The 26,521-nt window shown below is 44.5% G+C and overlaps 2 protein-coding genes across 7 annotated transcripts; both read left to right on the top strand.

Annotated features, from left to right (window-relative positions):
* The first annotated feature begins 1,009 nt into the window (after positions 1–1,009).
* LOC117854092 (dehydrodolichyl diphosphate synthase CPT3) lies at positions 1,010–11,628 on the top strand. Of its 5 annotated transcripts, none has more exons than XM_034736381.2 (3): positions 1,010–1,854; positions 10,320–10,374; positions 10,558–11,628. In XM_034736381.2, the coding sequence occupies exons 2-3, from the start codon at positions 10,339–10,341 to the stop codon at positions 11,431–11,433; spliced, it is 912 nt and encodes a 303-aa protein (XP_034592272.1). In that variant the 5' UTR covers positions 1,010–1,854; positions 10,320–10,338; the 3' UTR covers positions 11,434–11,628. The 5 variants fall into 5 exon arrangements, with proteins under 5 accessions (XP_034592272.1, XP_034592269.1, XP_034592270.1 ...); XM_034736378.2 differs by lacking the exon at positions 1,010–1,854 and adding an exon at positions 8,994–9,016; XM_034736379.2 differs by lacking the exon at positions 1,010–1,854 and adding an exon at positions 9,115–9,536.
* A 1,343-nt stretch (positions 11,629–12,971) lies between these two features.
* LOC117852355 (probable LRR receptor-like serine/threonine-protein kinase At1g53440) lies at positions 12,972–25,082 on the top strand. 2 transcript variants are annotated; one of them, XM_034734407.2, is made up of 17 exons: positions 13,231–13,406; positions 13,484–13,643; positions 13,748–13,819; positions 14,736–14,807; positions 15,440–15,511; positions 15,614–15,685; positions 15,773–15,844; positions 16,018–16,089; positions 16,182–16,253; positions 19,437–19,505; positions 20,274–20,339; positions 21,347–21,415; positions 21,516–21,560; positions 22,247–22,308; positions 23,816–24,183; positions 24,265–24,451; positions 24,546–25,082. In XM_034734407.2, the coding sequence occupies exons 1-17, from the start codon at positions 13,295–13,297 to the stop codon at positions 24,734–24,736; spliced, it is 1,833 nt and encodes a 610-aa protein (XP_034590298.1). In that variant the 5' UTR covers positions 13,231–13,294; the 3' UTR covers positions 24,737–25,082. The 2 variants fall into 2 exon arrangements, with proteins under 2 accessions (XP_034590299.1, XP_034590298.1); XM_034734408.2 differs by lacking the exons at positions 24,265–24,451; positions 24,546–25,082 and having other exon boundaries at positions 12,972–13,406; positions 22,252–22,308; positions 23,816–23,957.
* The last annotated feature ends 1,439 nt before the right edge of the window (positions 25,083–26,521 follow it).

Raw genomic sequence — 26,521 nt, 5'->3', positions numbered from 1 at the left:
TGCTCGAAAAGATTATATATAGCGCCAGTACTAGCTCCGCCATTTTGGGCAGTGGGTGTGCCGTGGTACGGCCCGGTGCTCGGAGTTTAATGGCAAGAATGCGACGTCTCGTTTGTGTTTGGGTAAGTCGCCTATACGACACGTACACTTGCTCGGTCCCAGTGGTGTCTGGGTTTCATATCACGCGCCCGCGTGAATTGTGCTTAGGTTTTCAATTGCATTCTTGTCAAATACTCGCTCCTTGCTTAGTTACTTAAGACAGCAGCGGCAACCCTTTCCTTTTCGCGATCCCCCGTTGTGTCCATGCGGATGTGCCACGCCCGAGCGGCCGAGTCCATGGTGGTCACCCTTAGATGATGAGTGATTGACAACGTTATGTGGAATGATGTTGCTCTTGGCTTCTAATGTGCAGGTGTAGGATACGATATGGCGGCCGACGGCGTGCGGTGAAGGTTAAGCGAAAGGTTCATGCCAATGGACCAAGGGCGGTGAAGGGTGAACACGAGTAGGCTTGGACCGAGGGACCCGAAGAGTTCAGGCGGAGTCATGGGTGATCCACATGGTGCACGGAAAGAGAAAAACATGACGGGATGGATATAACGTTGGTCGAGTCAAGCGGGATGGAGGCGTCAAAGGCTTGGCGGAGGCTGGACACATGTCAACATCAAGGAGGACATGTGGCGGCCAAGCGGAGATGGAGGTTTTGGGTGGTTTGGGTCTCAAAACCACCGTGTAGGCAGGTTTTATGGTTTGAGCCTCAAAATCGGGGGCGAGTCCGGTGCAGCTGGAGCTTCAAAAAGAAGGTCACGCGGCGCCATCGTGAAGCTTGCGTCAAGGCGAAGCGAAGTCGTGAAGGCGGCGTGCCTGTCCGATGCGTCTACAAAAATCTGGATCAAAATACCCTTGCGTAGACGGTTATCTTAGTTGTAGCTATAGGGGTATTTTCATCATCAACCATGGACCATATGTATCTATGTTGGCTGGTTTGAGGGGTAAGTTTTGGAATCTAATTTTATTTTATTAGAGGCTAACCAAGTGCTTAAGGGAGGAGAAAAGGGAGATGAGAGAGTAAGCCTCTCTTTCTCTTGATTTCTCCATCCTAGGGGAGGATGAAGGGTGGAGGCTAGATCTTTTGTTGTATAGATGTTGTTCTTGTAATTTAGTTGAATTTATCTCTTAATCCGTGACTAAATCTCGTGTTCTTCGATGTTTCTTCCGTTTTTCTTTTTCGGATTTTTCGAAGCATTTTCGTGGGAATTTTCATCCTTCGTGTTTGAGCCAAATCTCGCGAGGGTTGTTGGGGGGAATATGTTGCTAGGATCCTTGGGTGCAACTTTAGTGTGATTCCCGCCTAAATCCTTCACGGATTCGATTTGAATTCGAAGTTTTCCACGAAACCGTGTTCTTAGTAGGGCGTTCTTTGTTCTCCAAAATTCACGATGGATACTTGAGCTTTTTTAGATCTTTCTCGTGGATCTGTTAGCCCTTGAGGTGGTGCTTCTATTGCTCAAGTTTTATTTTGATTCCGTGGAGCATTGAAGGAGTTCTTTTGATTTGAAGTTGGTCGTGTTTCCTGTGCTGTTCATCTATTATTCCGTTTCTCTCTGTCTCGGGCAGCAGGGCGTCGGGCGAAGCAGGCGGCCACCTTGCGCTGCGCACGCGCTCGCGCACGCGAGCCGCACGTGCGCCAGGCACAGCAGGCCGCGGTGGGCAGCCAGCCCAGCAGCAGCGAGCAGAGCAGTCCAGCCCAGCTCGGTGGGTTGCTCGCGGCCCAGGCGGACGGCGCCACCAGGCCGGGCGAGCAGGCCTCCAACAGCACGGCCCAGTGCGCGCACCAGGCCGGCATCCAGACAGGTCCAACTAAAGCTCGCTTTCTGTCTACAGTATTCAATGTTTTGAGTATTTATTAGCTGGGTGTTTGGATTATAGTTCGGGTCACATCGGATATTTGAATACCAATTAGAAGGATTAAATGTGAACTAATTATAAAACTAATTGCATAAATGAGGACTAATTCACAAGACGAATCTATTAAGCCTAATTAATTCATAATTAGTACATGTTTACCGTAACATCACATGGGCTAATCATGAACTAATTAGGTTTAATAGATTCGTCCCACGAATTAGTCCTCATTTATGCAATTAGTTTTATCATTGGACTATATTTAGGGGGTGTTTGGATACCCCGTGCTAAAGTTTAGCACCTGTCACATCGGATGTTTGGATGCTAATTAGGAGTATTAAATATAGACTAATTACAAAACTAATTACACAGATGGAGTCTAATTCGCGAGACGAATCTATTAAACCTAATTAGTCCATGATTTGAGAATGTGGTGCTACAGTAACCATTTGCTAATGATGGATTAATTAGGCTTAATAGATTCGGCTCGCGAATTAGCATAGGGGTTCTGCAATTAGTTTTGTAATTAGCTCATATTTAGTCCTTCTAATTAGCATTCGAACATCCGATATGACACTGCTAAAGTTTAGCACCTAGTATCCAAACAGCCCATTAATACTCCTAATTAGTGTGCAAATATCCGATGTGATAGGGATTAAAGTTTAGTCCGGGATATCCAAACACCCTTAGTTGATCACAGTTATGGTGTTGAGCTACTTAATCATAATAAGTAGTATCTCGTGCTAATCATGTCTAGTATTTATTATTTCGAGCATGTTTAGTTAAGTAAGTGGTTAGTAGTGGCTTAGCTTGTTTTTTTTCTTGTGCAAGCTTTTCGACATCTTGTCTTGCTTTGCCTCCGCTATGCTTTGAGCCTTTCTCATTCCTAGGGTGAGCTTGTCATGAGTTGACTTGTGTCATCTTGGTGATTAAGAAGCGATGTGTGTTTGGAGCGGCAATTGAGATATAGACCTTGTTCTGAGAGAGAATTTTAAAAGCTCCCATTCACCTCCCTCTGGTCACCCGTTCCGATCCTTCAGAAAGCATGACAGGGCGAGACGCTTGCCGCCCGCACGTGGCTGTTTGACTGGAGCAAGCCACCGGCCGACGCCGGCTCGTCCATCTTTAATTGCTGGGAACCGGCAAGAGCGATGGTAGCCGATGAGGTGATCATCCTTGTTATGGAGCATCCTGCACTGCAGGGTGTGTAAGCAAGCACGCTGCTGCGGCCTGCTGGTCCTGCAAGTCCGTGTCGCTCAGCGGCGAGGACAGGGCAGCGAGTAAAACGTGCAACGTTTACTTTCTTCTGTGCCCGTTTGGCAGGTCACCTAGTCCGATGGAATGGAAGTCGCTGGCGCCGGAGAAGATTTAGGGTGTGTTTGGTTTTGGGGTTTGAACTGGGTTGGAATGGGTTCAACCCCTATCGACCTGCGTTTGGTTGAAAATACATCTAGGTTGGATCGGACCCAGGAGGGAATATTCCTCCTAGATGTGGGTTGGATGGATTCCACCAAAACGAGCAGACTATTCCAACCCACATGGATGCCATCGTTGCTCCGTTTCGCGGTAAAGAGGCAGGAGCGCACACGCGGCCGGCGCGGGGAAGAGGTAGGGACACGCGGCCGTTGGCACGATGGGAGAGGTAGGGTGCGGTGGACGATGCGGGGGAGAGGCAGGACGAGCGGCGACCGGTGCCGGGGAGAGGGAGGGATGGAGGTTGGAGAGAGGGAGGGGCGTGCGGCGGTCGGCGCTGGGGAGCTCCGCCGCCGGGGACAGGGAGGGGCGGAGGTTGGAGAGAGGGAGGGGCGTGCGGCGGCTAGCGTTCTGATACCACCTGAAGCGTCCCCACATAAGTAGAGACTAAATATGATACAAATATCAGTCCAGGAGGCTGATAACACATTTATTCGACTGATGGTTCAAAAACCGTACAACTCCCGAAGGAGCGGGCATGCAAGCCACACCCAAAGAAGAACTAAACTAATAACGATACAGATCCAAGTTGTAGTCCAGTCGGACTCCGGGCTGCAATCGAAACTAAGCGTCAGCGGAAGCATCCTGCAAAGGCCAACACCATAGGCAGCGTTGGGTGCGGACACGACCTCCTACTCGAGATCCTCGGCGACAGAGTCCGGGTCTTCCTCTGAAGCAACAAAACAAGGGTGAGTACGAAAGTACTCAACAAGTCCAACCACATCCACGGAGGGGGGTACAAGCAAGAGTATGCACATGATATAACAAGGATGAGGTTAAAGTTCATTTGCAACAAAGCTAGATTTTCAACACATGCAAGGGTTCATTTTCAAAAGACTTTTCGCATAACATTTCCTTTAACCGAAACATTAAGTGGGGTTGATCCTACACAAGGGATCCAAATTTTATTGCTATCGGACTCCACGTCCGCCATAGCCCACGGCACAACTGCCGGACACTTACAAAATCCAACACACGCCATAAAACCATCCATCTCCAAATGCTAGTTGTGTGACCAAGCCGTAACTCGTCCAATGCCGTGGACACGACTACCCGGATAGGTTTTAACTCTGCAGAGGTTGTACACTTTTCCTACAAGTAGGGTACCGCAGCACGATCACCTTAGTGTCGGTGCGAATCCTAACAAAGCCATTACCCACCTTAGCTAAGACTGACTAGTCCACACGGAAGCAACCATGGGGTTAACGACCTACCAACGAGATCTTAATCGAGACCTAAGTCACAAAGATTTCACTCCTTTTCCATGGCTCCCGTTGCTCACCAGCTCACCCCGAAGACTAACAGTTTAACTAGTGGAATTTATGCTAAGCTGTTGCCGCATACAACGGTCGAGTGGTTGCACGAGGATTGGGTTAGGCAAGATGACACATCAACTCGGTCCTTAACCATGACAAGATGGATATCTGCCAACTTTGCTCAACCACCAAGGTACAAGCCCAACACAATGGCATTTCACACATGAAACACCCATCCATCTCATCTAAACATCTCTTTCCTTTACCTCCGAAAAACCCAATTTCCCCTTTTAAAATCACTCACATATTTATTTCTTTTAACAAAATACATGGTGGTCATGATTGAATTGAGTAACAAGGTCCTAAGCACTCTAGCAGTAATTATCATCCAAACAGAGCAAATCATATTTAGAGATAATTGTAGGACAAGCAAGGAATAATCATAACAATCAAGGGGTTGCTATCCAACCATGTTTCAGCGGTGAATTAATATGCAATTTATAAAACAGGCCAATAGGTTGTGTTTGAAAAACTAGGATAAGTATACATCAAAGGGTGAGATTGGACTTGCCGTTCTTAAAACCTTCCGGGAGTTCCTGCTTGTGGTACTGGTCCTCGGGCTCGGGCTCGCGGTCGAACTCCTCCTCGTGCTCCTCCTCGGGTACCTCGCGATCTACGGCACACACAATCGAGCACACAATAAATAAAGAGAAATAAACTTTTACTCGTTGAGCTACGAACAGAGAATGCGAACGGAAAATTGAAGGAGTGGGTATTTTCATGAAATTTGGATATGCCTCGGCGGAAGTATATGGGATGAGGCCGTGGTCGAATTTGGGATCAATTGGAGGAAGTTTGGCACATGAAATGACGAGTTAAAGGAGGGTTAGGGGCTTAAAACAAGGTTTAGGACTAAATTGCGAGAACCAGGGACCTATTTGTAATTATTTCTAAAAGGTGGAAGGGCGTATCTGTGAGACTTCTTTTGAGAGAGGTGGAAGGGCCGGTTTGCAAATAGGGGAAACTAGGGGGTTAGATTGAAATGGGAGGGGAGTTTTTCCCTTCTTCTTCCTGGCGCACGGGCACAGGGAGGTAGGGGGCAAATCCGGCGGTGGGCCGGCCGGCCAAGCTCGCCGGCGGTGAGACCAAGCGGCGGGGGAGGTGGAGGAGGATGTGGGGAACCCATTTTGGCCCTCACCTTGGGCGGATGGCGATGGGGAAGGGGGTGCCGGCAGTGGATAAGGAGGAGGTGGCGGCGGCGGCGGCTCGGCAGCGGCGTGCAGGAGGCCGGGGCAGGGTTGGCAGTAGGCAGTGTGGGGGGGGGGGGGGGCGCCGGTGGGGGTGTGGAGGCGGCTGGGGCTCGGCCCCTTTTTAATAGGCGGCGGGGGAAGCTCGACGGCTAGTGGCTCTTAATGGTGGCCGGGAATCCCGGCCGGTGGCGTGCCGGAGCAGAGCTCCGCGTGGAGGGTGTGGTGGGGACGGCTCGGTCGACGAGAAGCACAGGGAGTCCACCGAGGTGATGGCCAGCGTGGCGTGCGGCAGGGCGGCGGCGACCGGCGCTTGCGCCAGGACGGGCGGTGTGGGTCCGGCGCCGGGCGCTGGGCGGGCGACGGGGCGCGAGCGCGAGGCGTGGGGTCGGGCGAGCAGTGCAGGGCGCCAGGCGCGGGCGCGGCCAGGCGCTAGGCGCCAGGGGTCGAGCGTGGGCGGCCGGCGCCAGGCGCCAGAGGAAGCGCGCGCCAGGGGAAAGGGAAGGAGAGAAGGGAAAAGGAGGAAGAAGGAAGAGAGAAGAAAGAGAAGGAAGGAAGGGAGAAAAAGAAAAAGGGGAAAAAGGGAGGGGAAAAAGGAAAAGGAAAAAGGGAGGGGAAAAAGGAAAAGGAAAAAGGGAGGGGAAAATCGGCGAAAGTTGTGGAATTGGTTGGGCACGCGCGACGGATTTGACGGGCACGCGGCGAAATTTGCGGGGAACGGAAAAAGATGAATGTCGACGTTGGGTGTCGGGACGGCGGGGTCGCCGGGAAGTAAAAGATTTTTCGGGAGCTCAACGGTCGAAGAAAATTTTGAAACAAATTTTTAGCGGGTGATTTGAGTTAGTAAATTTAACGGGCGTTACATCCGCCAATGGCTCGTGGTGCGGGGGGAGGCAGGGGTACGCGGTGGCCAGCGAGCTTGACCTCCGACGGGCGCGATGGGGAGGAGCCGGGCGGCGCGCGCTGATAGGAGCCGACGGGCGGAGCAGGACGGCGCGTGGGAGGAGCCGACGAGCAGAATAGGGTGCGGTGGGGAGGAGCTAGCAGAGCAGAGTAGGGCGCGATGAGGAGGAGGCGACGGGCAGAGCAGGGCGGCGCGTGGGAGGAGCTGACGAGCAGAATAGGGCGCGGTGGGGAGGAGCTAGCAGAGCAGAGTAGGGCGCGATGAGGAGGAGCCGTCTGGCAGAGCAGGCGGCGGCGTAGCGAAGGGAGCTTGGGGGAAGGAAGCAGAGGAAGAAGATAAGATTCGTGAAAAAAAGAAAACAGAGGATGACAGATATGCTCCACATATGATAGGTGGGATCTATTAAAAACTGGTATCAACGGTGTTAAAATGGCATCCATGGCATCCCTCTCAACTTCTAAAAAAATTAGGTCGAACCTATCAAACATGAGATGGGTTGAATCCAACCTAAAAAGTGGAAATGAAGTTCACCGTGCCACATGTGCGGCTGCCATGGAAAAAGCTGGCCGGTGCTTGGTTGACTGCCGAATCGTTTGGCGTGCCGCAGCTTTCTAGCGTTTTACCCGTCGTTTTTCTGGCCACAAGCTGTCGAACCTTTGGCGTCGATATTTGCCGCCACAGGTTTTGGCGCCGCCACCAATTGGCGTGGCTCGTCGCGGCCAGCAACCTCTTAGCGCCAGTTAGCAGTACGATACGATACGACTCCAGTGCTCACAACTTTTAATGGCGAGAAGGCGACGTGCCGTTCGTTCAAGTCACCCCATACATATGCTCGTTGTCGCCGCATTGATGGGTAATGCCGTTCATGCTTTGGTACGTTGGGGACGCGCTCGCATCGTCGCATGGATTGCCGTCTCCACTCTCCAGGCGAGATCCCGCGTTCTCGGCGTCTGAAAGGAGTCGCACCATGACTCACGCTCATGCATCCACCGTCAGAGATCCGCTTATACAAGTTCTCGTTCTCTTCAGAAGATTAAGAAGACATATTGATTCTTTCTTTCTTTTTTTTGAGCTAAAGAAGACACACTGATGAGTGATGACTGAATCCTCTGTTAGGTCGGTCTCCGAAAAGAAAAGAAAAAACTGTCGGCAGTTCGCGAGGCCGAAATTGACGTAGTTAGTTCATCATCACGCGCGCAATCCCCCATGGGCCGTTGAAGCCAGCTGGTGAGCCAACTGGCCTAGCTAGATTTACGGGGCTGGGCTCCGCCTCACACGTTACGCATGCCCGCGTTCATTCAACCGGCCGGCCTCGCTCAAAGTCCTCGCGACCCGTTCGCCTGTGGGCCGTCCGTCTCCGTTCTCTCTGGGGGTGGGTTCAGTGGGGCGGGGCCCGCCGGTCAGGCACAGAGAGGCGTCCAAAGGGTCCGCGGCGTACCTGCTGCTCCCCAGTCCGTCCACCTCGGCGATCGGTGATACACCGGCATCGACGCCCGTTTTTAGGGCTCTTTGGGCGGGCAAGGATTCGGCTTTTTTTTTAATAGCTTCGGTATTGACTTCTCTGGTGGAGCGGCTTCTCCGATGAAGTTGAAGTCGTTTTAAAAAATGTTTGTCAAAATGGCTTCACCCTATTTTTTCCTTAATGCCGGAAGATTTTAAATGTCCAATGTACCCCTAATTATCTTAATTGATTGTAAAGATACATTCTATATTTCTCATCTCAATTTTTAATATGATTTCATATAAATAAAAAGGCTAATGAATACAATTATAAGATTAAGCCAATATATTCTCTTTTCTTTATTTTTTCCTCCTCCTCGACCTTTTATTTTTGTTTTTTTTTACTATACCTTATCCGGTCCCTTACTTATCTTTCTACTGGTTGCTCTCATCTCCTCACGCCGCCCAGTCCAACTTCTAGACGCCACGCCGTGTCCCTCCCTGGCCAGCTCGATCTGCCGGCTGCCGCTGCTGCCCTGCCTCCGCGGTTGCAAGACGCTGTTACTGCCCCACGGCCGTTTCCCGAGCATTGCTGCTGCTGCTTCGCCGGCCGCCGCAACTGCCCCCGAGCTGCGCGAGGAATCAGCTACTGCTAGGCGAGACTGGGACGTGCGGCCGCGCCGACGCCTGCAGCTGCAGGGGCTGCAACGGGGCAGGAGGACGCGTCCAGGTCGAGCCGCCGGTGGTCTTCGCGACTGCACGCAGCAACGCCGAGTCGCCGACTGCCGACGGTAAGACAGAGCATATAGGAGGCGCGGTGGCATTTTATCTGTAGTAATTACGAAGTGGAAGAGGCAATTTCGTCGAGCCGGAGGAGCCACAGTTTCCAGCTCGTCTCCGTAGAATGGAACGGCTCCACCAGGAGCTTCATGCACGAAGCCGTTTGCAGAAGGACTGTTTGGTACAGCTCCGGGTGAAGCAGTCGGAGGAGCCGGTCCAAAAGCCCGTGCCAACTGGCTCTTATTCGCGTCACGAGGGGCGTCGTGTCGTGGCGGTAGTGGTGACCGCGCTCGCGCTCGAACCCGGAGGGAAAGATTCCCCACGAGCTCGTCGTGCCACGTCTCGCCTGCACCCCGCCGCGCCCCCGGCTCGGCTCCGCTCCCGCGCGTTACCCGTACCGGAGGAGAAGCGACGACGGGAAGTTAGCATAAATCCCCTTCCTGATTCTCACTCTCCACCACTCTTATCTCCTCCGTCCCTCTCCCTCCCTCCCTCCCTCTCTGCCTCGTCGCCGGCCTCCCCAACCCTCAGGTCAGTTGAGTCTCTCTTGCAGCCGCTCCACTGGCCCTCCTCACCATGTGCTCGATGAAATAGCTGTGAGGCGGGTATTACCTCTGCTGGTTCTTGTTTGGCCGTTTGGAGTGGAGGTGGTAAACTGGTGGGTGGGTAATCCTAATCCAGTATCTGGATACCACCTTATCGGTATGATGGTTTCTGTTTACAAGCTGTCAAATTTGTAGATAAGAATTGGAGTTGCTGCTGTCTGGCCTTCTCAAAACCATTTATGCGAGCTTGTCCTAAAAAAGCACTTGAGATTTGAGCATGGCACTTTACTCGCACAAGCTTGTCGAGAAACGAAAAGGGGAAGCTGTCGTTCCTGAGGCGCTTTGCACAATAAAGTGGAAACAGGACACTGGCCTTTAGTAGAAGTTAGTTATGTCCCTTTTTTGCATCTTTCCCCATTATTTGCACCAGCGAGCTGAAATTGACACTTACACGCAAATGCTCAAATTCGAGCTTTGGATACATAGACAAGTTGCTGGTTGATTTTGAACCCCAGTGGTCCCATCGTCTGCACTATGGGAAACTCCCAGCTCCATCAACTAGTAAATCAGTGGGTCTCATCATTCATAGCGCGAGATGACTCTTTTCATAAGTGGGTAACTGAACAGCCTGCTTGTAAAAACCTTACGACATTTTTTTTTGGCAATTTCAAACATTGCTTGTTGTAGTTCGTTTTCAGTGTACTCTATTCTGATGGCGTTTTTTCCCCTTTACTCATGTTCTAACCCTCACATATTTTCCTATTTGCAGCTTTCCCCTCATTGCTACAATGGCAGGGTCACTTATCTCTTGCTCTCCTTCAGTGGTGAGTTTTATATTGGTAGCAACATATGTAGATTAATTTCTTAATAAAGCAGGCAATCAGATATCATCTATTAGGCTTGGAAAGATCCTCAAAGAGATATAACCTTTTTGTTGTGCTGACATCCACAAATATTCTTACAATATGGGAAGTTCTGATCACTTTTGATTTATTTGCTTGATCTAGGATCTGAAGGTAGAGAAGCCTGATGAGATGGTCACAACTGGTGTTCTTGCGAGTCTTCAGAATTTCCTACGCAAGTGCCTGATAGCTGTCCTCTCATATGGCCCGATGCCCAAGCACATTGCGTTTATCATGGACGGTAATCGCAGATATGCTAAATTCAGAAGCATCCAGCAAGGAGCTGGTCACAGGGTGGGTTTCTCAGCTCTTATTGCAAATCTGCTGTACTGCTACGAAATGGGTGTGAAGTACATCACGGTTTATGCATTTAGCATTGACAATTTTAAAAGGGACCCAAGTGAGGTGCAGTCCTTGATGCAGTTAATGGAGGAAAAGATCAATGAGCTATTAGAAAACCGAAGTGTGATCAACAAGATTAATTGTAAAATCAACTTCTGGGGAAACTTGGACCTGTTATCTGAGCCTGTGAGGGTAGCAGCTCAGAAGCTGATGGCAAGCACAGCTGGAAACACAGGGCTCGTCTTCTCTGTCTGCATGCCATACAACTCGACTTCTGAGATTGTCAATGCTGTTAATGAGGTCTGCGCAGAAAGGAGGGAGATGCTGCTGAGAGAACATGCCGGTGATTCTGATGATCAAGCTGCAAATAACGGTGTGAACTCAGAGATTTCAGTGGCCGATTTGGATCGGCACATGTATAGCGCTGGTTGCCCAGATCCTGATATCGTGATCCGGACTTCAGGTGAGACTCGACTGAGCAATTTCCTCCTGTGGCAGACGACGTTTAGTCATTTGCAGAACCCAGACCCCCTGTGGCCTGAATTCTCGTTCAGGCACCTTGTTTGGGCTATATTGCAGTACCAGAGAGCTTACCCTTATCTGGAGCAGAACAGAAATCTGGCAAAGAAGCAACTGTGATCTTATGTTGTCTGCAAGAAGATTATAGCTATAACACATCTAGCTTATATGCCAAAACAAAGGTAGCTTATGCCATTATGGACCGATTTCAGGTCAAATGTGTCTGTCATTGTAACTGCGTAAGTCATTTAAGCTTATACACAAATCTTGTGGTCTGAATACCAATTTTTACTAAATAAAGTGTCTTTTTCTCTCTCTGAAACGAGTGTTGCGCGTGAGGACACAATCACATGGTGCTAGCATTTACTTGTTTAAAAGCGCCCATGCCAGCAGTACTGGAACAGCATGTGCAGCTGAAGATCGATCAGTACAAATTTTTTTTCAGTCATCGATCATTACATGTTTAGCCACTCTGAATATCGATTAGTTCCTAACCGGCAACCTAGCAAGGAAGAAGTATGAGGGTTGACACCGTTCCTTTGCACGAAAATTCATATTTGAACGTGTTGACAAATAACTTTCATTTATATCGCATTGATATGTTAGAAGTCACTCGATATGTCGCCTCGCCAAGTACACGTACTCTAAAGATTGATTAGTACATGCTTGCCAATTCTAAAAATCGATTAGTGCCTAACTAGCAACCTAGCACGGAAGAAGTACCAAGAGTTGATACCATTCCTTTGCACGAATATTCAAATTTAAACGTGTTGACAAATTTTGATCATTTATATCCCATTGATATGCTAGAAGTCACTCGATATGTCGCCTTACGAAGTACATCTACTCTAAAGATCGATTAGTACACGCTTGTCAATTCTAAAGATCGATTAGTAGTACCTAATTGCTAACCTAGCACGGAAGAAGTACGAGAGTTGGCACCAAGTACGAGAGTTGGCACCACTCCTTTGTACGAAAATTCAAATTTAAACGTGTCGACAAATTCCGGTATTTTGTATCCCATTGATATATTAGAAGTCATTCGATACGTCGCTTCGCGAAGTACATCTACTCTAAGAGATGGATTAGTACATGCTTACTAATTCTGAAGATCGATCGATTTAGAGGGTGTTTGGGTATCCTCGCTAAACTTTAGCACCTGTCCTATCAGATGTTTAATACTAATTAGGAGTATTAAACATAGTCTAATTACAAAACTAATTGCACAGATGGAGCCTAATTCACGACGAATCTATTAAGCCTAATTAGTCCATAATTTGACAATGTGGTGCTACAATAACCATTTGTTAATGATGGATTAATTAGCCTTAATAGATTCGTCTCGCGAATTAGACTCAATCTGTACAATTAGTTTTATAATTAGCTCATGTTTAGTCCTCCTAATTAGCATCCGAACATCCAATACGATCCTGTTAAAATTTAGCATCTTGTATCCAAACACCGCCCCGACAACCTAGCACGGAGGAAGCACGAGGGTTGACACCGTACCTTTGCACAAAAATTCATATTTAAACGTGCTCACAAATCTCGTTCATTTATGTCACCGTTGCTTTGCACGGAGATTCGAATTTAAGGTCCATACGAATTTCGTTCAGACGCGACAGCGACCAGCTAGCTCCCCATCTTCCTCCCGTCTTTCGCTGTTTCGCATCGGCCAAAACTCGAAAATCGAAACCGGCGCCGCCGACCCGCCGCATCCGCCGCCGCCGGCCGACCGGATCCTCCCGCCTCCCGCTCCCCGACGCGGTCGCGTCAACTCCACCTGCGCCCCCCGCGACCTCGTCGCTGCGAGCGCACATGACCATGATCACGCGGTCAAACCTCAGAGGCAGAGACCCAGCCCGCCCGCTCCGCTAGCAAGTAGCAGCAACCCCCCCCCCCCCCACCCCTCCACCACCTCCTCCTCCTGCGCGCACAAGTCAACTCCCACCCGCGGCCGCGGCACCCCGCGCCGGCCCCCATGGCTCGTCGTCCAGCTCCCGCTCTCGTCGCCGTCTCCCTCCTCGTCCTCGCGCTCCTCAACCTCGACGCAGCGCGGGGCCAGCCGCTGCCGCCCACCAATTCCTCCGACGGTATCGATTTCTCGCTCGCTCTGGTGTCTTGTGGGAAGGCTGGCAGCTTGTAACTCGTGGATCTCGCGTTCCTGCAGCGGCTGCCCTGCACGCCGTGTTCCGGCAGTGGCGCCTGGAGGGCGACACGGCAGGGGTGGTGGACCCGTGCCTGATGCCCGTCTTGTCCGAGTCGTCCATGATGAACGCATCCATCGACTGTGACTGCTCCCGCGGCGACGAGTGCCGCATCACGCACCTGTGCGTCGTCTTCACCCCATCACTCTTCCTCCCGTTTTCTGCTGGCGCTTCTGGCGCTCAATAATGTAATTGATGTATGGGTCTGGAATCTCTGGATGATGCAGGAATGTGACTGGGTACAGGAACATCACCGAGATCCCGCCGGCGCTCTTCAACTTGACGGAGCTCGTTTCTCTGTGAGTCTTTAATGGTTGATGTTCCTGGATTGCCAACTCTAAATTATCTCGCAAAAAAGATTATATTGGAATGAACCTCTTTTAGGAAGATTTCAAAATGAGATCTGTAATTAATTAAGGGACTAACTGATCTAGTTTGAAGTTAGCCTATCACTGAACCACGATGAACTATTTCAGATGTTTACTGAAAAAGTTAGCCTAGAACTAAAACTTTTCATCCCATATGTGGGCTTGTATAGCTTGTGCTTAAATATGGCGTTCCACACTTCCACTGTTCCCAGAAGGGCCCATTAGACATTAGTTATGTATTCTCTGTTCTCACCCGAAGTACTTGTGCTTCATTGACAGTTTAGATGCTTGATACAGGGAACCTTTGGTAGCTCAGATATCCATGCACATATCATTTTGATTGAAATACTACTAGATCTCACCCTACCAGATTGAAACTTTGGTAACTCAGATATCCATGCACGTGAAAGAAAGATTGTCTACCATAACTCCCCCATATCCTATTTGGTTGTTATTTTAGCTCCATTCACATGCAACAAGGAGCGGATTTCTTAGTTTTGGCCGTACTTAATACTTATTCCTATAAACTGTATCATATACACTATAGTCTATAACAGAATAACACCACATGGCACCAGTACGTCTAACATTTTACTGAGGAACAACCAATAGGGCCTTTTTATGGAGAATGCTGCCTAAAAAAATGTATTTACTGACTAAACTCACTTCCCAGAATGACATCTATTTTGGACTGAAGGATGCAATTTTTAAGTTTCCTCAACCTACTTTATCATCACTCTGGTCTTTTTTGTAATTCTGTCCCTGATCGAAATATGAAATATGCATTTTTCTTGTGAGAATAGTAATTTCAATATGAATGTAACTTACCTCCTATTTATTCATGTAGGGATTTGAGTAACAACAACTTGAGTGGTTCAATACCCCCAGGCATTGGCAATCTTTCCAAACTGGAAACATGGTGATAACCGAACCTGTTCCCTTAAATTGAGCTCTTAAATGTGATTTAGCTCTTCATTGAGCCATTGTTTTTGTAACTATCACCTAAAAACATGTGTATTGATAGTCCATCCAGTTGAATGCTGTTGAACTGTAATTTAATCTATTGCCAAGAGAATGTAATTTTCCAACTTAATTGAGCAAACAAAGCTTTGGCCCTGACATGCAATGCAACCATTACAGCTGCAGACATGATATAGCTGAATACTATGAATGATACCTTATCTAAGAAATGTATGCTTATTTCTGCATTATCTTTCTCAAGTCTAGACTGAAGCTCCTAAATAATTCTGCAATTCTTATACCACTTTAGCAATTTCAAATAATACAACATCCCACATTGTTGACCTTTGGGCCCATAGTCTATACCATCCAATGGTCAGTTTCTAGCTGGGGTTGTTTGGCTGATGTAATTGAAATAGCTAGTCTGTGATCTATCTAGTGCATGCTTACTTATAAATAAGCCTATCTTATGGGAAGAATTAACCCTTCTCCAGATAATGTTGGTGTTCAAATTGTCTTAATTTCAAAATTATTTGCCACCAATTGTATTTGGTCTTCTCATAGCTGATTGAATGCTCTCCATATAGCTAGGCACTTCAATAATAACCATCTCAATGGATCTTTTCCTCGTGAACTGTCGCTTTTGAGGAATCTACAGTCCCTGTAAGTATGCCTTATGTCCCTTTGTTTTACATTAAGTAACCATCTACGTTAGGCAGAGCCAATTTGAAGAAAGACTAACTAGTCATATGGCTGATTATGCAGGTGGATGTTTGATAATTACATCGAAGGGTCTATTCCAGAATTTATTCAGAATTTAACCAACCTCACAGACTTGTACGCATAACCACTTGGCATCTTGTTGTTAGGTACAGCTCTTCCTTCTTTCCATTTTTTTGAGAGCTAATGTTGTGATCCTGCCAGGAGAATATACGGGATGAAACTTCAAGGACCTATTCCAAATTTTTTCTCTAATTTGATCAACCTAGAACACCTGTAAGTCACTCTCATGGTTACTTGTATTAAAAAAAATCCTCCATTTTTTTTAAATTTCCGCTCGGTGTATATATTGGAGAAAACATTGTTATCATTCAGTAGAAGCCTTCAATCTGATTTTTCATATCGATATGCAGCATTTACTGCCAACTCTGATTGGGATTTGTTTACAGGATGCTTGGTGATCTTGAGGGAAAGCATTCTTCTTTTGATTTCATAGCAAATTGGGCAAACCTTTCAACATTGTAATGTCAAGTGTCACCATCTCCTAGTGAATTATAGTCTAGTCTAGTTATTAATGCAATTACTTAATTTTTGCTTTATTTTTATTGTGCAGATCTCTGAGAAAATGTGGGCTCACAACTCAGCTTCCTAATACTCTCCCAACCTTGCCCAAGCTAAAGTACCTGTGAGTTTTTAAATAAGTTTCTTTTTTTAGTAAAATACTTTTGCTTACTTATGCTAAAATAGTAATACTCCCTCCGTTCCAAATTGTAGGTCATATTGACTTTTCTAGGTGCATAGTTTTTGCTATTCACCTAGATATATACTATGTCTAGATGCATACAAACGCTTATGAACTTAGAAAAGCTAAAACGACCTAAAATTTGGAACGGAGGGAGTAGAACTTAGTATTTTTATATAATCTTTTAACACAGCTGTTACTCAATAGGATGCGTTTTTGGTGTTATTGCATTTGTGAATTCTTTTGTGGTTTGTCAATTTCAAATGGATAATGGTATCAACAAATTTTATGCATACCCCTCTTCTAGCTTCTATTATGCCGGTGGATAAGTTAGTTAGAAAATAAGTTGGATGATCTCAACTTAAACAACGAAAACAGCAAAGCCTTTGTCCCAATGAAGTTGGGTGGGCTAAGCTTGTTCAACTTAAAATTTAAAATTCTTTTCTTAAAAAGGGGAAGACCTGGTGCTTGTAAGGATTTCATGTATCATACCAGGCTCCAGCATTTTATCGTTGTCTTAGCTTTGCTATAAATCCACTGGTTGAAGTTATCCAATATTTTAATACGAGTAAAGTGCACTAACAGTCCCTAAACTTGTCTAAGGATGCCAACTAGGTTCCCAAACTGTTAATATACTGTTTTATGTCTCTGAACTTGCTAAGTGTGTCACTCGAGGTCCAAAGTTTGCTAAATAGTGTGTAACTACCCACGTGGCATGCTAGCAAACCAATGGCAACGACACATCTCTCTCCTCATCTCCCATGAACTGAGCAATACCTTCGAGATGGCAAGTAGAAAGATGAACATTAATCAGGGAGGTTTGGACCTTGGGTGATACATTAGCAAGTTGGGGAACCTAAATTTGTAACTTAATAGTTCACGGACCTAGGTTAATGAAAGGATCTTGATGTCGCCTAGGGGGGGGGGGGTTGAATAGGTGTAACCTAAAATTATCACAGCTTAAAACAAGTTTATCAGTGATATACGGAGATTCTGAAGAATATTCTGGAGATTCCGTAACTTGCGGAATTTTCGAAGAAGTCTACGGATTCTCCGAAGGTTACTTAATGCAGTGGAGTAAAACTCTCTCTGCTAGAAACCGGAACCTTCGGTTTCCAAAACCGGACTTGTCTAGAGAGAACCCCCACACTGAGTGATGAACGAGCTCGAGATCAAACTATACTTGGTGTAGTATCTTAGTAGGTGTTTCTTAGCAGGCTCATAGAGTTTGCTGCACTTCACAAACACAAACATCCAAGTAGATCAACCAAATCAACAAGTTCAACAATGAATGCAAGTGTAAGCAAACCAACGAGGAGACACAAAGATTTGTTTCACCGAAGTTCAGATTCACCACTGTGAATCCTACATCTCCGTTGAGGAGCCCATTGGAATACGAGTCTATCTCAACTCCCTTCCAATGTGCCGGGTCTCTTTCAACCACTTTCCTCGTCTCTACTAGATGACCTTTTTCCTTGCGGAGGCAAGATCGTAACCTTCATAGACTTGCCGCTGCTCACCACACCTTTGGGAGCTAGCCGGCAACACCTAGCCATCTAGGAGGCTACACCTCCAAGAGTAACAAATGCTTCACTTGAAACTTGACAAGGCAAACCAGTGCTCAAGGAACTTAGTGCTCTTCTAATGCTCACGAATGGCTCTTCTCTACTACCCAACTCACAAGATCTAGCAAAGATCACACAACCTCACAAAAAGGGGTTGGGGAGAGCTATCTTGGCTTTAGTTTAGCTTAGAATAGGTAGGAAGCACCCCAGCAACCTCTAAAACAGCAGCTAGCCACTGAGGAGGGTGTGGGGTATAAATACCCCGTTCCTCAAAAACTAGCCGTTAGGGTGTCAGACCAAAACCAGAACTACTGGTTTCCCAAAACCGGAACCTCCGGTTTTTGAAACCAACTAGCCGTTAGTGATACGTGGCACCCAAAATCGGAACTTCATGTTTCCAAAACTTGAACTTCCGATTTTGCCACTGCCTGACTCGACAGAGTGTGTACATGTGGCTTTTGTGTTTCTCATCAACTCACATAGGAAACTTGAGCACTGAGACTTGTCAAATGACCATGTGATGCATCCCTCTTGATAGTATAGCATACCTATACTCAAGAAAAAGCATAAATACAACATACATCCACTTGAGCTTCATCATCATGAACCATGCCATACTTGATCAATATATCCACTTGAGAGCTGCATCCAACTTTGTCTCTTTGGTTTGAGCACTTCAACCTTGAGCTAGTTACTTGGATCAATATTCAACACATATGAATGAAATCCAACTTTATATCACAAATCACCCTTTTATATGACTCAATAAACATTTGATCCATCCTATTGCTATACTCGGTAAGGCTTGACTTGATACCTCAAAATCTTCAAGCACTAGGCACTTCACCCTAGCAAAGTTCATGGCCCAAGTCACTGACCAGACTTCGCTTAGTACCTCGTTGCTAATCCCTTACTTGATTCCTTCATCCAATTGCTGCCACATTTGAGTCTAGTTTTGTTTTGACATCAAGAATGAAACCCACTTGAGATCATATCTTCTTTTGACTTCAATATCCCATTTGTTGCTAACTAGCTTCTCATTTTATTTAGAAACCGAAGAATAACCCAATGCCATCATGCCTCTATCTTCACCTTTATTTACTTGTCATATATCATATATAAACATTATGGGATCACACATAATATTCCTACTTGTGACATTTATCTTCAACACAAGCAATCTTGAAAATATGAGGCTATCAAACTGGCCTCTAATCATTTTCTCCACCATTGCATGTTTTCCATGCTTAGATGCACTATGTCACACTTGTTCTTTTCGCCATATGAGCTTATCAATACAATTCTTTGTCATAAAGGTTATTCACCAATAACTTTATACCTGCTCATATGCTTAACAAGTTCATTAGACCTTTAATCTAGTTGTCATTCAACACACCAAAACCCACTAGGGGCCTAGATGCTCTTTCAGTTAACACCCCCTCCTCAACACCACACAAAACTGTTGAAAAGTGCAGTCAATAATGTTAAACATTTTTATTCTGTTGATATTCATTTTTTTCATGAGTTTGAAAGATGCTTAATTGTCTTGTATCTTCTGCAGGGATTTGAGATCAAACAACTTATCAGGCGCAATAAGACTATTGCTTCCATATAAGAACTCGGAGTATATGTAAGCTACGGTTTAATCCTTGAGCTATATGCATCTTCAGTAAGCAACTGAATTAGGCTTGACATTTTTGCTTAACTAATTAACTTGGCGGTGAATGCAGTAATATTAGAGACCAAAGGGTAAAATGCATTTAATTCAACAGCCTTGACTTTTTTCAAGTTCTAGTGCATATTTCTGTTCATCTCTTTAGCTTCAGGTCTGGTATCCCCATATCATGGGTAGGCATTCAAACTATTATACTGTCTCCTCTCTAATTATGCTGGTTGCCCAAGAAGAATTCCTGTGCATTTGCCACCTCAATTTCCGTCTATACTAGAGATACCATGCGCTTGGATTTGTTAGAGGTTTTGTTTGTCGCTTTTTCTGATTATGGAAAGTTACTGTCACTAATTGGATGTGAAGTCTGAACCATAGGCATTCTGAGTTTTAGATCCTTACATATGGATTTTGCGACGGTCTCGCATCTGTACTTAAAAATTTTCAACCAACCTTGTAGTTTGGAGAGCTTAATTGATGCATGTAATTTTTGGCCTATCTTGAAATCTAGAGGAGATTTTGAGGTATGGGTGTAGAGATTTCAAAACCACAAATTGTAGGCAGCGTTGCTCAACAATATCTAGCACCAAACTAAGAATCAAGAATGTATGTCTAAGCCATGCAAACTGCATTCCACAAATGATCTGTTAACACCTATATGTAATCTTATAATTATGTTTGAGTTCCATGATGTTTGTGTTTCCACTTTGCTCATGAACTTCATTCATTCAGATATGTAGGTGAAAACAACTTCAGTGGACCTCTGCCTGCTGAATTCGTTCGACCATCAGTTCCATTGTAAGTGTTTGTTGTTCATTTATGCTGTCCTATACGTCCGCGCTGGTAGATGGATGGCAATAGACAGACTTATCTTAATTAGTACAAAAAGCTTTGAGGATTTGTACTTTAAAGTTAAAACCTTGGCACTGTCGTTGATTACCATGTAAATCCACTTTTGCGCAGCATAGGACTTAACATTCTATCATGACACCAAAACTAATTCTGGGCTGCAAACTTTATTAGGATGCCTCACATTCACACTAACTCATAATTGACTATAGCCATGCTGTTGTAGTATGAAATATATTGCATATCACATGTAACCTTTTACCTTTGGGATATTATATCACAGTTCACAGGTGAACGGGCCTCTAGCTGAGTTTGTTAGATGGTCTCAGTAGCACTGCTTAGGTCCTGGGTTCGACTCCTCGTGGGAGCGAATTTCAGGTTGGGGTTAAAAAAATCCCCTCGTGTGTCACCACTCACCTCACCAAAGCACAGGTCAAGTTTTTTCAACCTTACATAGGGGCCCTCCTACCTGGGGTAGTTGCAGTGGTCGCCAGCCCAATGGTAGTCTCACAATGGGTTACGGGCCCCTATGTAAGGGTGAGGCAGAGGTTCGGGGTTTTCTTAGCAAAAAACCCGGGGGCTGTCTTACCCCCCGTAGGTCGAGTTTTTAAATCACAGCTCGTTGTATGATGAAAATTCTTTACTTAAATCAGATCAAACTTTGAATTGAGCATAGTTATAATAACTTTGATAGAACATTGATGTATAGTCATATAGCAATCGTAGGAGCTTGCGAACATGGATCTGAAGCGGGAAAGGCATTACATTTCTACTCTTTGGGTTCCCTTAGGTGCATATTCTATGCTTCTAATTCTCAGGACCTGGCACCTGCCCACCATCCTCTGCCCTTTTAAGTAAAACTTGATTTACATTTTTTTTTCCGAATGATCTTGTCTCTAATGCAGGCTGATCTTGTGCATGTCTAACTCTTCTCAATTTTGGAATAAACACTGCAGGGATGTTTCATATAATCCTTCTGTTAATGGACGCCTTCCTAACAAGCCTGCTGGTCAAAATTGGCTCATGTATAGATTTCTTACCTTTTCTCAGTACAGTAATCACTATTTTAACTACTATATAAATTGTAGCAACCTTATTCTTTTGCAAACATGCTGTTCTGTGTAGAAATTACATTGGGACTTCAATTGATACAAGCGGAACAATTGACAGGTAATAACATTTTAAATAATAATCTTGCATTCTTTGATATTTTTTGGTAAATAAAAATCCTTGTGTTATTGTTTTGCAAATTAGTATACACACTTTTGAATTTTGGATTACATTCATTACTGTTTCCTTGCTTCTTTTTTTTCACATATATATTTTTAAAGAGAACTTCTCTAACGCTGTTAATCAACTGATTATCTTGTTTGATATCTTACCTGCTGTTCACTGTAGCCCTTCCTTTGTCCCCAAGAAAACTTACCAACATGACTACATGTCCCTTGTAACTTCTATTCTCTTCATGCAATTGAGAGGAAATAACTAGATCTGTATAAGAATTGGCAGACTGTGACAAATCAATGTTATTGCAAATTTCCTTAAAACACAAATATAAACATGCCTACCTATTAGAAAAATGTCACATGGCTTTTCTTTTTATTCCGGAGATCAACTTATTAGTTACTGAATTGAATGATCGAGTGTATAATAATTGGAACATGTAGAAAATTATCAATGAGAATATGGTAGAAGAACTTCTAGACCTACGGTGTCCTTGCTACCCGTTGTAACTCGTAACAGTATAAGCCATGAGATTGCCCTACTCATAGGAAGTGTATTTTTTTATCACTGCATTATTTTGAAATTTGAAGTAATATGCTGCATATTTCTCACTTTGCTTTATTACCATGCAGTGCAGATCTAACAACCCTGAATTGCCTTCACATGAAAGAATGCAACAGAACTAATTTAACTAGTAAGTTCTATAAAAATCTGTACTTTTGATCTTTGAGCATGCCATTATTGCTGTTAGACTGCTGGTGCTCATTTCTTAACTGGAACACCACTTTAAATACTCAATATTATGGTGTAAATTCTATGGAGAGTAACTTTCTACAGATCATCACAATCGCAATCATGTTGGAACATGCTACCTCAAATGAGGTCTACTTAAAAATTCCACCATAAAGGCCTCAAATGTTGGGAAATGCCATCTCCATATATGTTTCCAATCGATAGCATGCAAAAGTGATCTATCTACCTTTGCCCTATCTCTGTTCTGCAAGAGGCCTTTCACTCTGTTTCACTGCTCTAATGCCTGGTAACAGACTCACAGAGCACCAGCTTGTATACTGATTTAGTGATGTCAACCAGTTACTGATTCAATTTCTACTTGCCCGTACCAATACAGAACACTGAACTCATGTCTTACTAAACGCTACTTTATTTCTTCAGTATTTTTCTGCTTTGCATTGATGCCAGCATTGTATTGTTATCTGTCTGTCTGTCTGTCCACTCTTCTCACTCTTAGATATTGCTGTGTTCCATTTTCTGTTTTCAATATTTCAATTCTTGATTTTACTGCTGCATTAATTGAGTTTCTTGAACGATCAAGCATGCTACCCAATATTCATTTTGAACCCTTGATATCGATGTTTTGTTGCCTTGTTAAGATTAAATATCTATAATGGCCAATCTTTTTTTTTGTTTTTAATGGACTTCATACAATATATGCCTGATTTTAGAATTATGGAAAATAAAAGGAAAACAGGTGACATGGTTGGGCACATTGTTAAACTCTTGGTCAAATAATCCAAATTACAAGTAAAATTCGATGTTGTTCTTATTATCGTTCATATGTAAGATGAAAGATACCGCAACATATATTTGCAGCCAGAAAATTAATGAAAGAAGCTAAGGGCCCATATGGATCATGCCTAGTGTTCGGCAACTAACCTTAGGCAGGTATAGCATGCTGCACTTTTTGTGATTAAGAAATTGATTGCCACAATTGTGTCAAACTTAAGGAAAAAAAGAAAAAAATACACTGGCATTTGGGACATGCATCTAAGCAAGTGTAAATTTGTTCATTGCAATGTTGATTTATGGGGTTATGAGAGATGCCTCTGAAGTTGTACTTAAACTTTGTCAGTCAATTCTGATATGGATTTTTGGTGATCATGCCCCTACTTTGAAGCGCAATTGTCTTTTTACCCTCATTTTTCTAACTTTGTGATTTTACCCTCAACTATTCACAAGTCATTGTGATTTTGCCCTTGGTCTTTGCGTATTTGCCCCTGTTTTGACTATTGACTAGGGGCAAAATCGCATTGACTTGTGAATAGTCGAGGGCAAAATCACAAAGTTGAAAAAACGAGGGCAAAATCACAATTACACTTCAAAACAGGGGCAAGAATTGGTGGTATCTAGCATATTTTCTGCAAACTTGTAGTCTTTACCTTATAGATCGATTATGCATGCAGATCCTGCAACTTCCTTCGCTATAAATTGTGGTGGCAAGCAAATGGATTATTCAGATCCGATGCCAACTATGTTCTCTGAAGACTCCGCTGATCTTGGAGGAGCAGGCTTTCATATTAATACCACCAGTCATTGGGTAGTTAGTCATGTGGGTTCTGATCCATTTAATAAAACCAGCGGTATTGTAAATACAAGCAATATTTTGGAAACAAACATGCCAGAGCTCTACAAAACAGCAAGAACATCAACAAGTTCGTTGCGATACTATGTGGTAGGTTTGGCTAATGGGAAATACACAGTACAACTCTTCTTTGCAGAGATAGTCATAACTGATGGACCAGGACGACGCTTATTTGACATTGATATGCAGGTTTGATCCCTCTCTAACGAGAAAAATGTTTTAACATATCCAGTCAACAAACCATACCTTTATATGGTGAATTAATTTCAGGATCAGAATATCAGGAAGGATTTTGACATTACTAAGGAAGCAGGGGGTCCTAGAAAAGCCACTAACATAACCCAGGAAGTGACTGTTGACAACTCCATGTTGGTAATACATCTGTATTGGAGTGGAAGGGGCACCTGCTGCATTCCCTACAAAGGAGCTTATGGGCCACTGGTGTCAGCGATAAAAGGTAGCTACTGAACATGCCCCTGCCTGTCTGTTGACCTCTTGTCTTGTTTTGGCACAAAATCATTAGCTGACTACGAAATGCTTGATTTTCTCAGTTACCCGGTCCCATGACAGGAAGATCAGTCCTCCACAAGCACCAAGTTCTGATTCTGCACGACAGGATGAGAAGAGGAGAGGAGTGATTGCAGGCATTGCAGCACTTTGTATTGCTGCTGCTGTGATATCTTCATCCGTTGTCTACCTTTGGTGGAAATGGGTTTCACTTGTGAAGCGCTCAATGGCATGAGGAGTTCGTCTGATGTATATAGCTGATTCTTCAGCCAGTTTCCTTCATGCGAATGAGCCTATGTATGTGTTTTGTCACTTTGCGTGTGCTGAGTTTGGTTGCAAGCATAGCCAAGACGACGTTGATGTACAGTTCACTTCTTGATCAAGGTTTTAGGCCTCAGGTTTTGTTTCACGATGATTGTAGCGCAGTTAGCCATCTCTAGACATTATGGTACTGATGTATTACACAAATTTGATTGTTTGTTGATTGAAGTAGTTTCATTTTCTCATTGTAAATCCCTGTCGAATATATAACTGCCGTATATTCTGAAGTCTGATGCATTGCATGTGTGGTCTGCCTGTCACTGTATTTGTTTTGCATGAAATTATTGTAATTCCATTTCAAACAGGCAAAGGAAATGATGTACTTTGCACACGTCCACTGGACTGACCTGTGTTGCCATAACGGTGAAAGATCATATGTTTATTCTCACTGATTTCTAAAATTCAGTTATAAGGAAACAAAACAAGTCATCGAATGGCTCCCGAGTTAGTGGGCAGACCGACGACCATTTAACTGTAACTGATCAGCACATGATTTGTACAGAAAAAAAAATGCACGGGATCAAAACCAGGTTAAGTAATACTATTACTCATGGATGACGACCACAGCATTAAGCCAAAATTATTGCAAACTGAAGCATTTTCTCGGCTTGGCAATGCAAGCAAGAGCTAATCAACACATACTTGCAGCCGCAGCAATAACCAATCCGTAAAACTGTAAACGGATTTTATCATGAAGCATATACAATGAGCACATCAGGACTCCAAAGGGGAAAAAAAAAAGGCCTACCACAAAACTAGATGGACGTGACGTGTGCAGCACAAATTTGAAGCCAAATCTAATAGCATTCAAGGATTCAATCCTTCGCAGATCAAAGATAGTGCAATTTTACATCTAACTGTTGCAACTTGGTACCTTAAAAGTTAGAACAACATGGTTCCAGCGAGTAAACCAAGAATACAACGCAGAGTATCCAGGTATAGTATTTGGTACTTCAGTTGCAAGATATCCCACGGTTTCATCAAGTGGCCAAATACTTCATAATCATTCTCTACAGAATAGAGGCGCTAAAACACCTAAGAAAGGAGGCAGCCAATGCAATTATATATTGCTTCAGTTGGCATATAGCCACAGAATTGACTAAAGTTAATGTGCACAGACATCTGATCATAATTTATCATCCCAAAAAATGACTAAAAGCAAATAACCAGATAAAGATCACAAGCACTAACAGAGATGCACCATAGTTAAAACTACATAACATTTACGCTCTAGATGATACTAAATATAACTGATGGATATGAATGATCAACCAAATAATTCCAGGCAAGGTACAAAAAACTTGCAAGAGGGGAACAAAAGCTTTCGGTTATGATGTACCAAGGAGTGATCCATCAAAAAACAAATGCTGTCAAATCAATACTAGAATCCTAATCCTAAAAACTACAAGGTTGAATATGCCTGAGATGCCCACAGCATTAAGCCACCTTAGCTATCTGAATCAGACATAACATTAACACTACAAATTTTGGTGTTTTCTAAGCTCAATTGACAAAAAAAAAAGTGACATCCTGATGGTTTATTGTCACGTCTGATCATGTTAAATATTTCTTTTCTTCCCCCCAGTGCCCTTGTCCCCCATAAGTCCTAATGCTAACAGCAATTCAAGCACAGAAGCATATAGATAATCTGAATCTGAAATACATAAAGACCCCTATGATTTTGCCTGGTTACAAGCAC

This window comes from Setaria viridis, chromosome 4 (genome assembly GCF_005286985.2).
Source record: "Setaria viridis chromosome 4, Setaria_viridis_v4.0, whole genome shotgun sequence".
Lineage (NCBI taxonomy): Eukaryota > Viridiplantae > Streptophyta > Magnoliopsida > Poales > Poaceae > Setaria > Setaria viridis.
Note: the sequence above shows the minus strand (reverse complement) of the source record. Positions and strands in the feature narration are given on the sequence as shown.